At 37.3% G+C, this 19,439-nt stretch overlaps 1 protein-coding gene across 4 annotated transcripts in view; it reads right to left on the minus strand.

Moving 5' to 3' along the window:
* The window catches only part of LOC133521824 (prominin-like protein), a 130,416-nt gene extending 112,259 nt beyond the window's left edge, over positions 1 to 18,157 (minus strand). For 2 of the 4 annotated variants that reach the window (XM_061856907.1, XM_061856904.1), the window contains exon 1: positions 17,520 to 18,156. In XM_061856907.1, the coding sequence (XP_061712891.1) occupies positions 17,520 to 17,790 (271 nt within the window). In that variant the 5' untranslated portion in view covers positions 17,791 to 18,156. Of the gene's footprint in view, positions 1 to 17,519 lie in introns of all 4 variants that reach the window. The other 2 variants (XM_061856905.1, XM_061856908.1) reach the window with 2 other exon arrangements.
* Positions 18,158 to 19,439: the final 1,282 nt, after the last annotated feature.

The raw sequence follows: 19,439 nt of genomic DNA on the forward strand, positions 1-19,439 counted from the left end.
GGAGGCTTTTATCTACAATCAGGAACACTGTTGTTATCTCATTCGTATTATAGGTCGACCGCCCACACGCATACTGAAGACGGCCTGATACTTGGTTTTAATCGTGAACATATCGTAAAGCTTCTATAGTCATTACATTAAATATTATAATGTAAATCATAAGTTTAACTACTGATTAAACTGAGACTTATGTTGATTAAGGTAAGCAGATAGATGTTTTAAAAAGTTTGTTTTATTACATAATAGTGGTAAACATACTTCGTAATTCGTAAGTATATATCCGGTTTTGTGGTTAGAAAATATTCAGAGCTGGTGGGAAACCACCAAAACGAACATAACTTTCCTAATTCAATGTCATCGCGTTTTTGTGAACGCGGAAAAAACCGAACGATACAAAACAGTTACCATATCACCTCTCACTCGGCCTTTCTAAACATAAAACTAGATGTCCTTAATTTATATTAATTGATAACGTAACGACCGACAGGTTGTTCAACCAGTGGCAATGAACATGCAGTTGTTAGTTTCTATTTGCTTATAAAAGTGTAACCGTAACAAGATTACATTTACATACTACAATTTCATTTAGGAATCAATTCAATTCAATTCAAATATACTTTATTCATGTAGACCTAGCACTTATGAATAGTAAGACAGTATTACATATAATTATCTTAATATCATTATGAGGAATATATAAGTTGTTTTGTGGCTGGTATCATTTTTTAAACAGTAACAGGAAAACAAAAGTAACAGGAAAAAGACAAAAAAAATACAGTCTACAAATGATTAGCACGAAGCACTCTTTTCAAAATTAATAGTGTTTCAAAAAAGTAATACGATAAACTATTTTTTTCTTATATTCACCAAACGCTGTTTAAATTTACGTTTGTTTGACGCTATATGACCATAAACTACAAATTCACAAGTAAAAAATATCATGACACTATTTTGCTAAATCAAGCAACAATGTGCAAATTACAAAAATAACTTTCGAGATCACAATAGGCGCCGTTCTCATACAGCCTTGGCACGAAGCCTGAACACCTACTGGCCTGAATTAGCCGGCTGTTGACTCCGTCAACGGGTAATGCACGATCTGCTGACGTTGTACGGTGAGTCGGTGATACGGTGAGTCAATGATGATGCAGAAATCACGCAATATGTCATTATCGTTTAAGAATAATGTGAAGGTTAAGCTTAATGTGTTGGTGTTGGGTGATGTTTAAAATATCGTTTGTTACAAACATTTGCGTGCTGTTTCCATGCGAACAATGCTTGAACTTAGCAAAGGGACTCCCAGGATTGCACTGGAGTTTGTGTACCTGCACCAGAAGGCACCAAAACACAGTAAACACACAGTCACAATTATAAGGGATTGTGTCAGTGGGTACTCAGTGTTGTAGTACTTGCGTTTCACACGTAACTTACGCTGTGTTGAATCTAAATTTCTGTCAAATGTCGTGAGAGTTTGTTCCCTGCTTCAGGTGAAAGCGAAAAGCGTTTAAATATCGGGTTGATCTTTTCGTACGTGCCGGGGTCGAAGCGAAAGCAACACTGATTGGGTACACGCTGCCACGGAGAGCGGAATAAAACGGGACATCACACAATAATCTTGCGCGGTTGAAGGATGAGATCTATAAGACCCTTGCGTAACTGATTTAATGCATATTATTGTATATGAGCGAAAGCGGAGGGTTCAAACCTGGTAAAACAAATTACGCAAACCTAGCAATCCTTGCTAAAATATGATTGGCCAACTAATTACGAGTAAACCTTGGTTTTGGAGAGACTGCGTAATTAAAACGCTTTGTCATTAGTCCGAAGTTTTCCAGGCTTAACTAACCGTCATTGATGGATGCGAATTTGAATTTTCGAACGTGGAAAGTAGAAAGTGGATAATTAGTTCTAAGGAAGTGACGTCCCTTGATTGCCTGGATGGACAGGCAAAACGAGTCGAGAATAGAATGTCAAAACTTTCAATTCAATCATAATCATAACATTCACAATTTAAAATACTTGACGATACAAATTACAAAGAATTACACCTTCCCTTTCTGTTGGTTTTAGGTATAATATTTGTCGTTTCTCGCCATTCATATAGAATAGAATAGAATAGAATTTTTATTGGTATTAATCATACACTGTCAGTTACATTATAATAATTAATAACAAAATGATGATAAAAATTAGATTAACATGTCAATCATTTAAATGCACTTAACTATAAATTAATAATGTCAACAAATTATATAAAGAAATTAAAAACACTAACAAAAGATATTAATTCAAATTACCATCATAGAAACGACTTATAATTAAAAAATAAAATATAAATAATAATAAGTAGTTACAATTCCACATTCAAGGAGGAGTTCTTGACTTCTTGTATCGTTACTCCTTTACTAAATAAACAACAGCAATCTAATAATATCTAGCCGCTCTATCGGCCAGACTAAGCAAAAGTCAGCTACCTTATTTAAAAATGACCTTACAAAATCTTAACGTCACGTTGCGTCACCGTTCATGACCAGACAAGTATGCAGTGCAATCAAACGCACAAAGGGGTCTATCTGGCTGCAACTGGACCGTTGTTTCGGCGTGACGTTGCAACACTCTAGATTGGAATCTCAATTGCTTTAGCGGTACTAAATTAACACGTTTAATATACGGAGAACATTCAGTTAAACAGGACTTGTCATGTCACGTTCTCAAGGCGTGTCAATGACTTTATTCAGTTGAGAATATTTTTGAATAATATAAATACCCCGAGCGAAGTGAGTAGGTATACTTCAGTCTCTTTCTAGTAGTAGTAGTATTCTGGACATAATTGTATTTGTAACTCAATCAAAGCATATACAGGTATGTCCGAGCATCCTGTCTTCTTTACAATGTCTTCCTGACTGTAATGCATCTCTAACAGACAATGTAAAAGGCAGAACACAGAACATGTGTAGCAAAGCGTGAAGTGAAAGAGGTTCGGGCGTGTGCCCTGGCACACTTAACCGGCGTAGGTTGGTCCTTTTTAAATTCCATGACTCATCAAGTGAGTGATACGCTTATGATGCAAATTCCAAGCGCGGATTTATGGAAATTCAAAATGGCAGATTATTAAGCGCTAGTTTATCGCTGCATCACTTTGCATGATAAAGTTCGTCGGGATCCTTAAAACTACTCCCATTGGCGGTTGCTCGTAATAATACAATGAAGAAGACACCGCCGAGTTTCTAACTTGCTTTGCTTTAAAAGCTCCCATAAAATTAATGATGGAGAACGTTTTAGTAAAAGTGAATAAAAAGCGGAAAACAGTAGGTATCTTTTATTCACAAGGGTTTGATTACAATCAAGGGTAGTATGAATGTATGCATGAGAACATAATCAATGTGTAATTAAAAGAAAATTATGGAAATAATACAGTTTCCTTGACGGGTGGGAGCATGGCTCCATTACAATCGTCCCCAATGTTAACAATCGACTTGTATACCTTATTACCTAGACACAAGGTCCACATACGGATAATTAACATGTTCCTGTTTGTACAGTAATGTGTTATGAATACGACTCCATGTGAACGTGGAGGGTAATTGAGAAAGGTAGAGCTGTACATGTTGATATGGCACTTATTTACTGTGTTTTAGCAGTAATTTAGAGCTATAAGAGCTACGTCCGTGGGAAACTTTCGCAAGGTTTAGTGTTTTAATAAAGCCATTTAGATTTATTATAATGTGGTAACGAAGTTATTGTGTTCAAGGTTAATTTTAAGCGAATTACAGATAGCATCAGAGACGCTAGAACATAACACAACACCAGTCCGGATATTTGCGAGTTAATTCTGAAATTTTGAAAAAAATATTATGAACTATTTTTCGTTCACCAAATAGCCTTAAAAATCGGCATATTTTCTACAGTTCTATAACTATTTGTAGGCAGTAGCTATATCTGGGGGTCTACCGCAAAAATCGAAATTCGCAAATTGCGGGGATCTTTCTCTTTTACTCTCACTAAGACGTAATTAGAGTGACAGAGAAAAATGCCCGCAATTAACGAACTTCGATTTTTGCGGTAGGCCACTAGACCATTTGCGTTTCTGCCGATGTACTCTTTAACTGACGCCGCCTTCAGTAAATGACAAAGTATTTCGCCAACGCCAATAAAACTAAGCATGGCTACTTAAAAGCTAATAAACGGTAATTGTAATAAAACTAAACTCCAGGACGTCGCTTTGAAGTCAAGTTAACGGCCACTGCCATTTCCGCAATCATCCTCGCTCGTAAATACTAGTTCCCTACTTAATGTTCCATCATCACTTTAAATAAACCCTATTGCACAGAACATAAGATTCACCTATAATCAGTTAAGCGCGTTAGTTTCTGTCGGCACCCTGCAGGGGGCGTTCGGCTGCTGTTCGCGAACATTTTTCATCCGTCCCTTTTTTCCTTGCAAAATCAATGAGACGAAGACTATTGCGAGTAGCAATTGATATAAGCCTTTTTGGTATGAACTGTATTTGGAACAGTTGGGAGTAACATGAATAATGTCCAGAGGAATAAAGATGTATGTTTCCATAAAACTATGTCTTATAAACGCTTTTTGCTAGTAGGACAGAAATTTGCCTCGCAGCAGTTTTACGAACCGTTTATTACAGGGATGTATAAACTTTCTAACAAGATATAAAAGTGGTACTATGAGTAGGTATACATAAAACGAGAAGTCATCAAATTCAGAAACTTTCGCTAATTTCCAACTGTTTAGATACTTGATATGTCAAAGAAGCAATTTTCTATGGAATCTCTCGGTCCCTTTAGAGATCTTCAAGAATCATTGAAAACATTAAATATGTCTGCAAACGCTCACTTAAAAACCAAAAACTTGTATAACCATTTACAAAGTCATATCTTAAGTCAACACCAATAAGCTTTTGTTTGGCTACTGCGGGACCAGCGGGACTCCTACCACTTCTCATCATGTGGACTACTATTCTGGCACTAGCGACATTGAAAACTATTGTTACTGTACATACATACATATAATCACGCCTATTTCCCGAAGAGGGTAGGCAGAGACCACGGATTTCCACTTGCTACGATCCTGACATACCTCTTTCGCTTCCTTCACTTTCATGACATTTCTCATACACGCTCGTCGGTTTAGGGTGCTCTTGACCTGGCCTTTCTTCAGTATTTCCCCGATTTGATCAGAGAAAGTCCGCCGAGGTCTACCCCTTCCAGCTCCCTCTTCTACTTCTCCCTTATACACTCTCTTTGTTAACCTTCTTTCACTCATTCTTTCCACGTGTCCAAACCATCTCAACATACCTTTCTCAATTTTTGTCACTACATCTTCGTTCAGTCCACACTTTTCCCCTATCACACTGTTCCTAATTCTATCTTGTAATTTTACACCACACACACTTCTCAACGCTCTCATTTCGACTGCATTCACTTGACTCTGATGTTTCTTCTGCCATACCCAACTTTCATTGACTGTATCGTTACTAAATCGCCGTGACGAGATATAAATGTCTCAGTCGATAGGCCGTATGTCGCTGCTGCAGTATGTAAACCACACGTGCAAACGGAACTAAACAATAGAAGCGATATCGATGTAATATCATCATGCGGTTTTGTATAATAAATCATACAATAATGTCATGCTTTTGCACCTTCTTGCAGTTAATAAGACATTATTCTTTATTCTTTTATAATTGCATACATGTAGTAGGTACAAAAGTTTTAAATATTACATTAGGTTCATACATGCTACCCGATTCGGGTGTTGCATTATTACACTTCAAACATGACTACCACATGTAATATCTTTGGTAGTTAGAAAGTCAATCGTTAATCAAAAGTGTCAATGGGGTTGGCAACTGTCAAAGGTTTGCATAGATGGCGCCATCATAGCTTGCCCCTGTCTCTAGTTTTGTTCTATGAGATTTGGCTTAAAATACTGGAATCCAGGTCACAAAATTCCAAAAAAAAAACAAGAATTTGACACAATTCTAGGGATTGACAGGGCAAGCTATGATGGCGCCATCTGTTTAATACTTTGACCGGCCAACCCCATTGATGGTAATTATTAGATTGGAATTGTTATGAGGCCACACGGATTCCCGTACGATGCAATGCATGCAGGAGAAAACAGAGGAACGAATAATCTCTCACGACAGTCCTACGTCCAAAAGCAAAGAGCAGACTAGGATCAGATTTAATAAAGCTACGATTTTCCCAAAATTCGGCAAAAATTCCAATTATAAATGTCGATCGTATCAATATTTCCATTGAGCAATTGCCCTGATGTCCTAAACAAAATGTCTTAACACATCAGAATTCCAATAAAGACATGAGTAATACGATTTATGGAAGTAGGGGAATAGAGGTCGTTTGGTGTCCTTAAAAGGTGCAACCCGAGATTCAAGATCGGGTAAACCGTTACACAGCTGATGCACAGTTAGACGATTAGATCAATCTAAGAGAAGGTGTCTTCGTTTTACTACGCATAAGCTTATCTTGGACAGATCATAGTCTGTTTGCTGTTTCTTAAATACCTTCCTTGGGTAATATTGGTTGGTAATTGAGTAGGTAGGTACCTACATGATATAAACTACTAACGCGGAAACTACTAATGGAAATATCAAACAGACACGGAATGGTACTAAATCGGGATAAGATCTCGATGTTTACTTTTGGAAATAAAAAATAGGTCACTCTTTATTTGTCAGACAGCGCAATAACGTTCCAAGCGGACAAACCGGTGGCAAAATCCAGTTTCACAACCCGATTTAGTATGGAGTGATCTCAGAAATGGACATAGGTGAGCATTTGCCTCTCAGATTCTCAGACACTGCAATCAAACTTCGAATAGGCGAACGGTTTCGCGACTAAGCATTGGCATATTCGATATGAAATGGCGATATATTTAGAATCGCATCAACCATTCAATTATTTCTACATATTAGTAGTGCTGCATAAGTTATTTTGTTGTAGAACTTGAGCAGATTTGCCCGCTAGTCAATAGTTTTTTTCGAATACCGCGCGCATTGAATTTTAGAAATACTCTTTCATGGAGCAACCTCAGTAACGAACATAGGACACAATTTATTGTCCAAACAGTGCGACATTACACGTCTGTGCGTGCAAGCCCTACAGCCACTGTCCCATAAACCGATGCAGGTCACGCAACTCTCGCATCAAGCGATTTACAGCTTCGATTGCAAAACAAACTCGCTCCATTTCAGCGTTTCGACATCTATCGTTGCCGTTAAATACGCGTAAAATCTTTATTACACAGAAATTATTTCGCAGATAATTGAAATTTTTATATTGGTTGTAAAATAATAATGATGATGGGGTATAAAAAGTAACCTGCTGGCTGGCATATGAATCAAGCGGCCTTATAGGGGCTGATGTCTGCAAACAATAAAAAATAGAGCTACTGCATGCGGCCAATGAGGAAAAAGAGCTGCCATTGTGTGCCAGGGCTCGCACAATAATGTTTTTACCGATTCGTATATGTTTCTCGTGAGACACTTCTGTGTTCAATACACGATACTCATCAGTTGCGTGTCAAATGCAAACATTCGAAGTTACTTTGAAAGATATGGAATAAATTAGGCAAGCCGGCGAGAACCATATCTATGTTTTCCAACAGAAGCAACTTTTACCTTTAAAGTATAAAGAGGAAAAGCAGTGAAATAGTGTCCAGAGTGCCTATTCAAGGTTATTAAAATAGCATTTTCATTGATATTGTTTTCGTGTTCTTATAATAAAACTACATTTGGGATTCCCGACTTGAATTAACCATAAAGATTGGTCATGCCATTTTGCGTAATCTGACAGTAAATAGCCCAACCGTAGCATAACAAAGCATGCAATCATTTTAGCATAAATAACACTGGATCTTATCGATCTTGGTATCAAGACCGATAATTCTAGATAACGCCTTGTATGCGAGTCGGAATAAGTTAATCAATTAGTTCTGCTTCGTCATAAGCAGATAAGGTCTTTATGTGTTTATTGACAATCAACTGAAGATACAACCCGTTTGCTTCAAGTTGGCCGTCGGCAACCGTTACATGATAACGTCACAGGTACTTTAAAATTACTAGTACTATCGACAAATAAAAATTACTTACTTTATTTTTTAATGTTTAATTTATAAATTGTTGTGTATCTGATTGTATTATAAGTATAAAAGTAGTTGTAAAACTGTGTTAGCCGAGTGGATAAGTCGTCAGAGGGGAATGCGGGGAAGCGGGCCGGGAGGTAACGGCAAACTTGAAGAGAACGGGTAGTAAAATGAGAAGTTGGTAATCTCATAAGCCAATAACATTAAGAATCTTGCGTGTTTCTTGGCAACTAATTTTATGAGCTGTTCTCCGGCTTCAGAATGTATTTTTCTCTATTCTAGCTATTTCTCTATATCATAAAACTATGTATAGGTAAATTCAAAATAACTAATCCGGGAAAACCTCGGCAGGAAGCTCATTCCACAGCCGAAGCCTTCGCGGGAGGAAATTCCTCTTAAACCGCACAGTACGCGACCATTTACGTTCTAAGGTGTGAGGATGAACACCCTGCCGACGGCGAGCGGTGCGGTGATAGAAAGCGGCCGTTGGCATCATGTCAAACAATTCTTCAGAGCACAGCCCATTGTACAAGCGGTAGAACACACACAAGGTGGCAATGTCTCTCCTTAGACTTAAAGGTTCAATACCGCTTGTGAGTTTGGGATCGTCGACGATTCGTACAGCTCGCCTTTGGACTGAGTCGAATGGTCCAAGCTGGCATGCAGGTGCTCCTGCCCAAGGTGACAGCAATACTCCATATGGGGTCTGACTTGCGATTTATAAAGCAGCAGTCTTTGCCCCGGAGTAAAGTATCGTCTCGCTTAATTGAGCACACGCTATGGTTTTCCCGAGGGGCTACAAGAGGGCAAAAAAGGAGTGTACAGGTTTTTAAAGGATCGGCAACGCGCATGTAATGCCTCTGGTGTTGCAAGCGTCCATAGGCTACGGTGACTGCTTACCATCAGGCGGGCCGTATGCTTGTTTGCCACCGTCGTGGTATAAAAAAAATCATAAGAGTTGGCGCGAGGTTTGTACTGAACTGTGAAAATTCTCATTTAAAATCGACGCCAGCTTGGATCGATCTTATAATACGTGATACTTAGATGCACTGGCAGCCCTAAGTTCGCGATAGCAGACGGGTCGTTGGCCTCGACGTGCGCCCGGAGCTGCGCCCAGCTCCCGTGCGTGCGCGCCTTTTGCAACTTACAGCTTTGCCAGCCTTTCAGCAGTGTCATGTCAGCACAACGAGAAGAATGAATCGCCCTAAGTCAGAATCATTTTTGCAGTTTCGAATTTGAAACTTGATTTGAATTTGTCTTTTTATAAGGACATCGGGACTTAGGGGGGGTATAGATCGCTTAATTGATGGCCCTTCTTTTCCATAGATCCGTCGTTAGGTTAGGTTAAATGATCTGATTGAAGCCAGAACTTTTAAGACATCTACCAATAAGATCATTCTAGAAACGTGTTTGAAGAGTGTTATTGTATAATGATAAACACCACTTTGACTAGACCTCATTAAAACATAATTTGTAGGTGAACAAAAGCTACTCTAGTCGAAAGGAAGCGAGAGATAAAGTAATCAGTATAGGTAATAAAAGCATGAGTCAGACTCCGCGTACACGATTACTTAGATGTAACGGCAACTTGAAGTTGTAGGTATTATGCTTTCTCTAACTTTAGGTTCAAATCAAAGCGTTTCAGTTGATTTGATAATCTATGCATTAGCAACTATGGATAAATACTTACACAATAGGCCATTTTACTATTCTTCGGAAAAAAAATTCAAAATTCAAAAATGTATTCTGCAAGTAGGCCTCAAGGGCTCTTTTACAAGTCAATACAACATTTCTAGTAACATCATATAGTGACAAGAAAAATACATAACAACATTTATAAATACAACAGCCAATACCTGGGTAAACATTACATTATAATAATCTTAAAATAAATAATTAACCTCTGACCAACTAGGTTTTAGCTTTTGTTGCCCCTCGCTTGGAAACCATATTTTTACTTTGAAATGATACTCAATGGACCTTTTTACTCCAGAAACTTTTGCGTTGCTCTACACTATACGCATTTACTCGCACGCAATATCTTCTGCCAGTATGCGCAGTACAGGTATCGCCAAGAGACTTGAGGTGAATGATTAGTGATTACACACACAGCTACACAGAGTACTAATCGCATTGTGTGAATGAATAGAATGACCGAATGTGACGTAACCATTTGAACGCCAAGAACACCTAAAGTCGTCGTTACTAGTCGTGTCCATAGCGCCAAAGACAGCTATAGGTGTTACGGCGGACGCTGTCAAAGTAACCTTCACACTTTAGAGTAAGGTTTACATGAGCTCCCATGTGCCATTTGGCGTTTGAGTGATGTTTGTTTTTATGACATAAAGCGTTCAAAGGGTTAGCACGATAATAAAAACCTTGAAGAAACTTTTTGGTCCACCTTGCAGTTGGCGGTTCAATTTGCTATCGGTACGGTACGAAAAAAGAATTCTAATATCAAAATAATACATGATTTTGTTGTTGGCATTGTTGTTCAACTCTCGTGCATGGGCACGTGCCCTGTTTGGAGCAATTTTTATGGGATCTGTCTGTGATAATTATATAGACCTATAATATAAGTATCTTTCTATACTTAATCTAGTAAATGAAATGCGTTGAAAATATAGCAATAATTATCACAGACAGATCTCATAAAAAATGCTCCAAACGGGGGCGCGAAGGCCCTCCCACACATTCAAACTTAATTTAACAAATGGGACAAATCAATGACTAGGCATGTAACGACAGTGTAGGAATGAAAATAAATTCAATGTCATTGAATGTTTTGCGAGATAATGTAGATAAGTGAGACAAGTTTAACAATCGTAAGACATGATAAAGCAATGTGATAATACAGTAAAAAAGATAAGTCATCTCCTTATTACATAATCTAACATTTAACAGCATTATTGACACAACAGAAAGATTTGTTAGACCTGTACCCCAAAAGCATAAAATTGTTGTAGTAATTCATCGAATCGCATTTCACCTCGATCTCATATTTAATTTTCGCATTGTGTCTCAATAGTTTTTTTTTTCTAGTGGCTATAAGTTTTAGTCGCATTTCACCTCGACCGTACATTTAAACATCGCGTTGTGACTCAATCGTTTATTACTTTAGTCGCATTTCACCTCGATATTGTATTGGCGACGTGATTCAACGCAACGTCAACGTCACATAGATAAAATTTTAATGAGTTTGATAGCACTTGAGGCTTAATCCTACAAGTACAAAACGTGTTAAAAAAAAACACTTAATTTTAGTGCAAGCATCAAATTAACGTATCAAGTTAAATAGAGTCCCAAACAAACGTCGATCGCGGCGAAATGCCTCTTCGGTAACATACTACACGAAAAATTAAATACTATAAATTAATTATACTAATTTCAAAGGCTACGGGAAAAAGTGCGTCAAGTAAAAAAATCCAGTGATATCTTTTTCATTCAAGGTGAAATGCGATTCGGTGAATTACTACAACAATCTTATGCTTTTGGGGTACAGGTCTAACAAATCAACAGAAATCACCTAAAGAGGGTATTTTACGTACACCGTCCTCCATCATAATAGCCAAAAGACGTCGACGGCGTGGCAGGCCTCTCCCCAGGATCTCCATAACGCTCGGTATCCCGGCAAGCAAAAAGCAAGGAAAAGACGGCAAGCTAAGCCTACGACTCTCTTCCAACGGTTTTTTTACGATCTTGATCAGATCGTTCATCCATTTTCTTCGTGGGTTCCTTTACTGTGCCCTCCGGTTAGCACCACGCAAAAACCTAAGATGTTGAGTCGGGCGTTAATGCTTTAATGGTCCTCATGTGTAAGCTCGTCTTCGTTCACAGGGCTTCGGCTTCATTGATATATGTCACTCAACCACTTTAATCGCTGCTGCGAGCTATACTATAGCCTTGCCTCGAGCTTGACAGACTTATTTTTTCTATTTATTTAGAAACATACAGATATACACAATTTTTGATCAAAGATCATAAGTTTCATGTGTGGAAATAAAATATAAATAGGTCAGTGGCTATTACAAAAAACAAAAAAAACTTAAATCTGTATTTTTTGTATAACAAATACTATACTTGAAATATGTAAATCAGTGATTTGATACCTCTGTAGAATACGTTACATATGAATCATAGTACAATAAACGTAAGCAAGTAAACAAATTCCAGTTATATTCAGTATTTATTTATTTATTTAATCTTTATTGCACATAAGAAAACACACTGTACAATAGGCGAACTTAATGCCGTAAGGCATTCTCTACCAGTCAACCTTATTTAAATGCATTCTTAAGTTGTGTTAGTGAACACTTAAAAATGTCTAAATGACAGTCTTGACACCGAGTACTAGTCAATTTGTTTGTGTACAGTCAAGTGTAAAAACATGGGTGTACACATCTTACTCAAAAATATGTCCCATAGCATCTTATTCCAGTGTAATAAGAGCGTAGTACCATATTTATAAGACGATTTATTCGATACATATTTTTGCAGTTGACTGTACCTAGCAAAAAACCTACCAAGTTATAACTGGCAATCGATAAAGCTTATTTCAATACCATAAGCGTGTTGCTGTCAGTATGTGCATACCTACCTATAGCACAGAAAGTAATAACTCTGCATCGGTTGAATGCATGTGTGATGAGAATATGGGTGTCGCGATGATGGTTATTTGCGTACATCCGCCGTCTCCCCTGCTATCTGTACACTTGTCTCCCGTTTTGCATTGTCAATGTAGACAGTTCCGAAAGGTTTAGATTTATATATTTGACAATAAAGATTACATTATAAATTAGCTAGTCTCTCTATGAGCGGTAGAACTCGAAATAACCCCCAGGATCTTTCGATTTCTAGACTATTTAGAAAAATTATCAAAAACTTATTCACAACATCAATAAAAATGAATAATAAATTAAAAAGATTTTTTGAGAATTGAGGACGGAAGTCCTTCCTTTTTTTCCTTCGGATACCTTTTCTATTTGATTTTTTTTTGCGCCACTTTATACAGGACGAATGTCTAATGTCTACCGTCTCCAATTCTCCCTCAATTGCTCTAAGGTTAACTGGAAGATATCCCTTAAACGGATAATTTCGCCTTTATACTAATGATGAGTGTTTTATTTTCATTTCTGTACAATAAAGAGTTTTACTACTACTACTACTACTACTACTACGAACCTTCGCACCAAATTTCACGAGATGCAGTTGAGAAAAGCGACCTGTAGACGGACATACATACAAAAGCGTTTTTGTCCAAGCTGAAAATGAGGCCTTTGCTCACGCTCGGTCAAAAATAATTAAAACAACCAAATCTTGAGCTCATCATGAGCATAAATTATTAAATGCTAGGTAATTATATACATAGCATAATTAAAATCCATTGCTGCAGTAATTTTCCTCAAGTTTCGCAACCAAACTAATTCAGATTATACAGGAAATATTCCCATATTTAAAATCCTATAAAACACATTTTTTTTTCTTTCGCAGCGATTATCTTCGAATATATTCACTTTATCAAAAAATGTTTGTTGAAGACCCCTGTTAGTTTTGAAAGACCTTTCCAACGATATCCCACACTGTAGGGTTGAAGCAAAAAAAAATTTCAGCCCCAATTTACGTGTTGGGGAGGTACCCTAAAAAATATTTTTTTTTGATTTTATTCTACGACTTTGTCAGCTTTATTGATTTATATATCCATGCCAAATTTCAGCTTTCTAGCACTAACGACCACGGAGCAAAGCCTCGGACAGACAGACAGACGGATATGGCGAAACTATGAGGGTTCCTAGTTGACTACGGAACCCTAAAAAAGGATGCTAATGAAACCCACCTGGGACCTGTCTCATGAAAGCATGCACTCTTTATTGCAACCTGTAGAGGAGAATATCCAGACATACGAAAGCATTTATTCCAAGCTGAAATGTAGACCTTTGCTAAGCTAGGTCAATTATACCTACCCTCCCATGTCTTGGAGTTTGAATGGTTAATGATCCATATTGTGTGTATATACCCTCCTGTGCAATGCATTTAAAGTAGGCTATGGCTCATAAATATTATAGAAATGTAACAACTTAAAAAAAATATTTAAAAAAAAAAACAAAAAACCCGACTGCACACTAAATGTTGATGGTAAGTATCGCAGGCGGGGACCATTTGGAAGTATTTTTCATTGTTGTTATTTTATTCTCCTTTTCTGAAATGAACAGATATTCAGAAATAATTTGGTATTTACATTTACCCAATGATTTCATCATTTTATAAATTGTTTTGACTGTTGCTTATTTACTTTTGGTTCCTTCCAGAATGGGGATCTAAATGAATGAATACTTCCAAAGAAAGACTCAAAATAATTTTCATACATAAACTAGGGTCCATAATAAAATAAATGTGTCAGTAGGTCTCATAACTCCGTTGCAATATGATGTTGCAGCAGTGAAAGTTACCCCAGATGCAGCCATCCAAGAAACGCAGTCAAAGTGCAACTGTGCATAATCGCAAATTATGCAAATAATCCCCTAACGCTAAGTAAGCAATAAGTAATTTGCTGACCAAGTCACTGTAATTGGTTATAATTTTATTATGAAGAATGATGTCATATCTTTGAGAATCCATTTATGAAATTTTAGGTAAATAGTACAAACTTTTTAGGTATTACAATAGATAGCAACTTAAACTGGAAGTATCACATTGAAATTGTAAACAAAAAACTAGCCAGAACAAGTTATGCACTATCCATACTTTCTCATATAACTTCAAGCGATGTCGCAATGAAGGCGTATTATGGAAATGTTTATCCCCACTTGACGTACGGTATAATATTTTGGGGCAATTCGGTAAACGTTGAATCAACATTTCTTCTTCAAAAGAAATGTCTCAGAATTATATTTAAGCTGAGAGATATGGAATCCCTAAGAGACGTTTTTAAAGACTATAAAATATTAACTCTGACGTGTATTTATATATTAGAAATTTGCGTATTAGTTAAGGAACGAACTGATATTTTTACCAAAAAAATTGACCTATAAAATAATATACGTACACAATATAAATATGATGTATGTACAGTTAGATCTTCTAGTTTTATATTTACCAAGAGCTCTTATGTTTCCGGAATTAAGATTTTTAATCATTTACCTGAATATATTAAGTCGGAAAATGGCATCGCATTTAAAAATAAGCTCAAGAAATGGCTATTAATAAAAAGCTCCTACAATCTAAATGAATATTTTATGTGTATAAATGGTTAAAATTATTTTGAAATAGTATTGGTGTTAATGTTTTGTTACTTTTAGTATATTTGACTAGTTTTAAGTTTATTATTGTACGTCCGAAATGGGCAAGCTGTTGGACTTTATTTTACCCACAACATCTACATGTACACAGTTCTGTCAATAAATGAATTTTATCTTTATCTTTATCTAGGTATCCTGTAGATCATTCACTTACTTCCAGTTATATTTTATAAAGAATTATTTAGAATAGAATTTTATGTTTTACACATACTATCAACAGTTTGGGAATGAATATAAATACATAGTCCTCCACGTCTAGGGCTGCCATCTCGAATTTCGCCAAACCCGGACAAAGATTAAAAAACCCGGACATTTGGCGTATATCGCATTTCTTCCCCGGACGAGTCCGAAAAATTTTTTTTTTTTAAAACAAGACCTTTAATTTTACATGTAGTTTAAATGTGCTTCCTTACATGAAAAGTGTCCGGGTTTTGCCCGGACACTTCTTGACACCCCCCCCGGACAGCCTCCAAACTAGGAAAAATCCAGGAAAACCCGGACGGATGGCAGCCCTATCCACATCGATTTCGATGACGGCGACCTCAGCAATCAAGGGTTTTTCCTCTTATGAGCTCTTATGTGGCTGACCAGGCCAAACTTGCTCTTAAACACCCTTTCAGATTCACAACAGTATAGTTGACCGGCCGTGTTGTATGTATACACGTAGGAGGGCTTAGGTCTATCCTTGCGTATTCGAATTCGGATTCGAAGATGGTAGACCGCCAAGATGTCCGTTTCGCAGCGAGCTCCTCCCAACGTGCAGGATCGATCCCACACGCTCGATCCCAGAAGGCGCTTTAGCATGTCCTTATATTGAAGGTGTTGACCGCCGTGCTTCCGATTTCCCTCTGCTAATTCTGAGTAGAACATAGCTTTAGGCAAGCGGCGATCGTCCATTCCGAGAACATGCCCACACCACCTGATGCTGATTAAAGTATTCTAGTGCTTCCAGGTTAGTGGTATATTGTTAGGTGAACCATTCTATGGTTTATTTAGAAACCACTGCTACAGCATAGATCATGTTAGCCCATAGAATCTGGCATCCTGACCTGACAAACCTGGCATCTTTAACCTGTAAATTTATTAATTTTCTTTTCTATTTTCTAGGCACAGCTCTAGAACTCATCATGTAGTAATGATATAGGAGAGCATTTTCTGTATTTTAAGTTAACCTGTATCACTTTTATTGGTTAAGATACTTTACTGCGAAAGAGCGGTGTCTCTTATCACAATCTCTGAATACTTTAAAAGAGAGATCTACCCTGTTACTGTAAAAAGCATGTATGCTAACAAATAATATTATTTTTTAATTTTTAAAGAATCATTTTGACAAGTATAGTTCGTGTCATCCATGATGACGCACAGATTTGTCAAAACTAACCTTTATTAACATGACAAAATGAGTCAAGGCACGTGTCTTTGTGAATTATATGATCTATAAGCTGTAAGGTAGTCCTTGTTTTCTTTTTAAATTCAGTAAAATTGAATTGAAGATTCCTGGTTATGTTTACACAACGGCAGTATATTCTCACTATTTATTTATTTATATGTCGAAAATTTTACGGGCCATATGTACTGTATAATGTTGTACAATACATGTGCGAAATGTAATTTCCTACTTTTCACACTTGTATTGTAATGTACCAATAACTTTGTTTATTCATATTAATTTTCCCTGTGTATTGAATAGATATTTTCTTAAATTATCCTGATGATGTATAAAACCCAAATGGTATTTTTATAGTGATAAAATATATAGTGATTGACTTTTGATTGATTCAAGATATCTACATGGAAATTTAGTGAACTGAAAATGGTTATCTGCAATATTACCAAAAAACTATCAAATGAAATAAGTATATAAAAGCTGATGAAGATTGGCAGAAAAAATGTGTTACTAATGTGACATAGGCATACCATGATTTATTATGATCTCATTCGGCATTTATGAATGCATTCAAGATTTTAGTGCTATTCATAATATCAATGACTAATTCAATGTGAATAAAGAACTATCCAACTAAAGGAATTCTAAGAATCTCCTTTGTCTTGAAGGCATTGAAGCTGTAAGGCAATAAATCTGCAGACTCCTCTTACCTTCAGGGTAGGCCTGCTTGTTGGCGATGACGTCGATGACGAGCCCCGTGTGGTTGTACAGCGGCCCCATGGCTCTCATATCGAACTCCACGCTCGCCACGTATGTCGTGTTGATATCAGGCCGGGAGTACATCACATCCGCCATTTTCAGCACGTTGTCCATCTCCGAGCGCAGTGTCCGGCTGATGTCACTCAAAAAAGACTCCCCGGCAGGCTTCTCCGCGCCCGCCAGCGCCAACAACGCCAACAACACCCACATCCTCACTGACATCTTCGGCACAACAACACTACATAACCGAACAACTAACTGATGATACTTTTATCTCACTGTTTGCAAAACAAACACCGAAAGATACCCACTTTACTAAACATAAACACTGGCGCACTAGGTCGATATCGATATCGTACGCCCCGTTCCGATGATGGGAAGAGGATTTACAGCCCCAAATCTACTAGTTAAGGACTATTGGAACACTAGACTGTATTATATGTGTGCTTTGTGTCACAATTTACATGTTTTTGAAAGGAATCCTTTGTTTCGGGACGCGGCTGCCGCGACTCGATCGGAACGGTCGATGAGTTTGCGGCGACTACAAAAAAGTCACGGCGCTCCCCGCGAGCGAGCGAGCGAGATTGATTCGAATGTGAACGAACGAGACGAGGTGGACGACCGGTTTCGCCCCTCCAGCCAGAAATTCGTTCATTCGAATGATTCGTGAGTTCGTTCAGTCATTTAGTGATACCGCTATGAAAAATAAAACTCCCCGTTAAAAAGCCTTGAAAGTATCACAAACGGAATTGTTGAATATATACCACACTAAATAAAAACTGACCCCTTGCACAAATACAAGACGTAAAAAAATGTAAAAGTTATTTTTGAAGTGGAAACTTCTTTAGCGGCGCTGTGCACTTTTTGTGATGGGGAAAAAATGTTAAACTCGCGTCAGGGCGTCAGGTGTTACGTGACCGTCAGTTTGAAAATTCGTAAGACGGACACTATGGAGTGTGAAATTAAGGGGAGTGACATCTCTTATGGTGGAACCGTAGCAAAAGTGTCCAGCTGTCAGCTATAAATAATAGTTCCAAATCTCTCCAAAGTAGCGCTAGAGTAGCTAAGAACCTAGGCGTTATTGACGGAGTGAAGTGCGCTGTCTATGATTACATTTTTTTGTTCAAGTATTCTAGGTATTGTAGCGCCACTTATTTAAGGTTTTTTGATTTATTTCCTTACCTCCACCTTCCGTAACGGAAACGTAACATCATGGTGACGTGCAAATTGAATGTCATCGAAGCCTGGTTACTTTTGAAAAATCGTATCTCCTTCATGTGTGATATTTTATTTTCTTCATAATCAAAGTGCTGTCATAACGGTTAAAGAGGTTTAATCTTTGTTAATAGGGTAGTTTCAAATTTTTTGAAACGCTTGTATTACGTTCTATATTACCTAAAAGTTGCTCTAAAATTCAACTTTTATACTAAAAACGGCTTTAAATATGTTAAATTAACAAAATATATTTTGACAGATACTTTCGCGCCCAAAACGCTCGTTGAAAATTGTATGACGTCATAGTTTACGGTTTGACACATAACTACATACACATGTAGAAGATACGAACTGTCAACTGACATTTGTCATTTGTTGTTTATCGCCTAACTGTCAACAGTGTCAATCCGAGAGTTGTGACGTCATCAGAATCTTCAATAACGTTTCGAGTTTGGTCACGTGACGTGTGCCAAAAGATATTTTAAATTCAATATTTACAAAAATATGGTCATTACAGGTCCACTAAAAGTAGTTTAACATGTTCTTATAACCCAAAAGAATTTATTGGGATACAATTCTGCCCTAAGATTTGTAGATGGAAACAACCCTATTACTCTGTATATGTTATATATTACAGACCTAGCTAATTTGGAACA

The sequence above is a fragment of the Cydia pomonella genome, chromosome 10 (assembly GCF_033807575.1).
Source record: "Cydia pomonella isolate Wapato2018A chromosome 10, ilCydPomo1, whole genome shotgun sequence".
NCBI classification, from domain to species: Eukaryota; Metazoa; Arthropoda; class Insecta; order Lepidoptera; family Tortricidae; genus Cydia; species Cydia pomonella.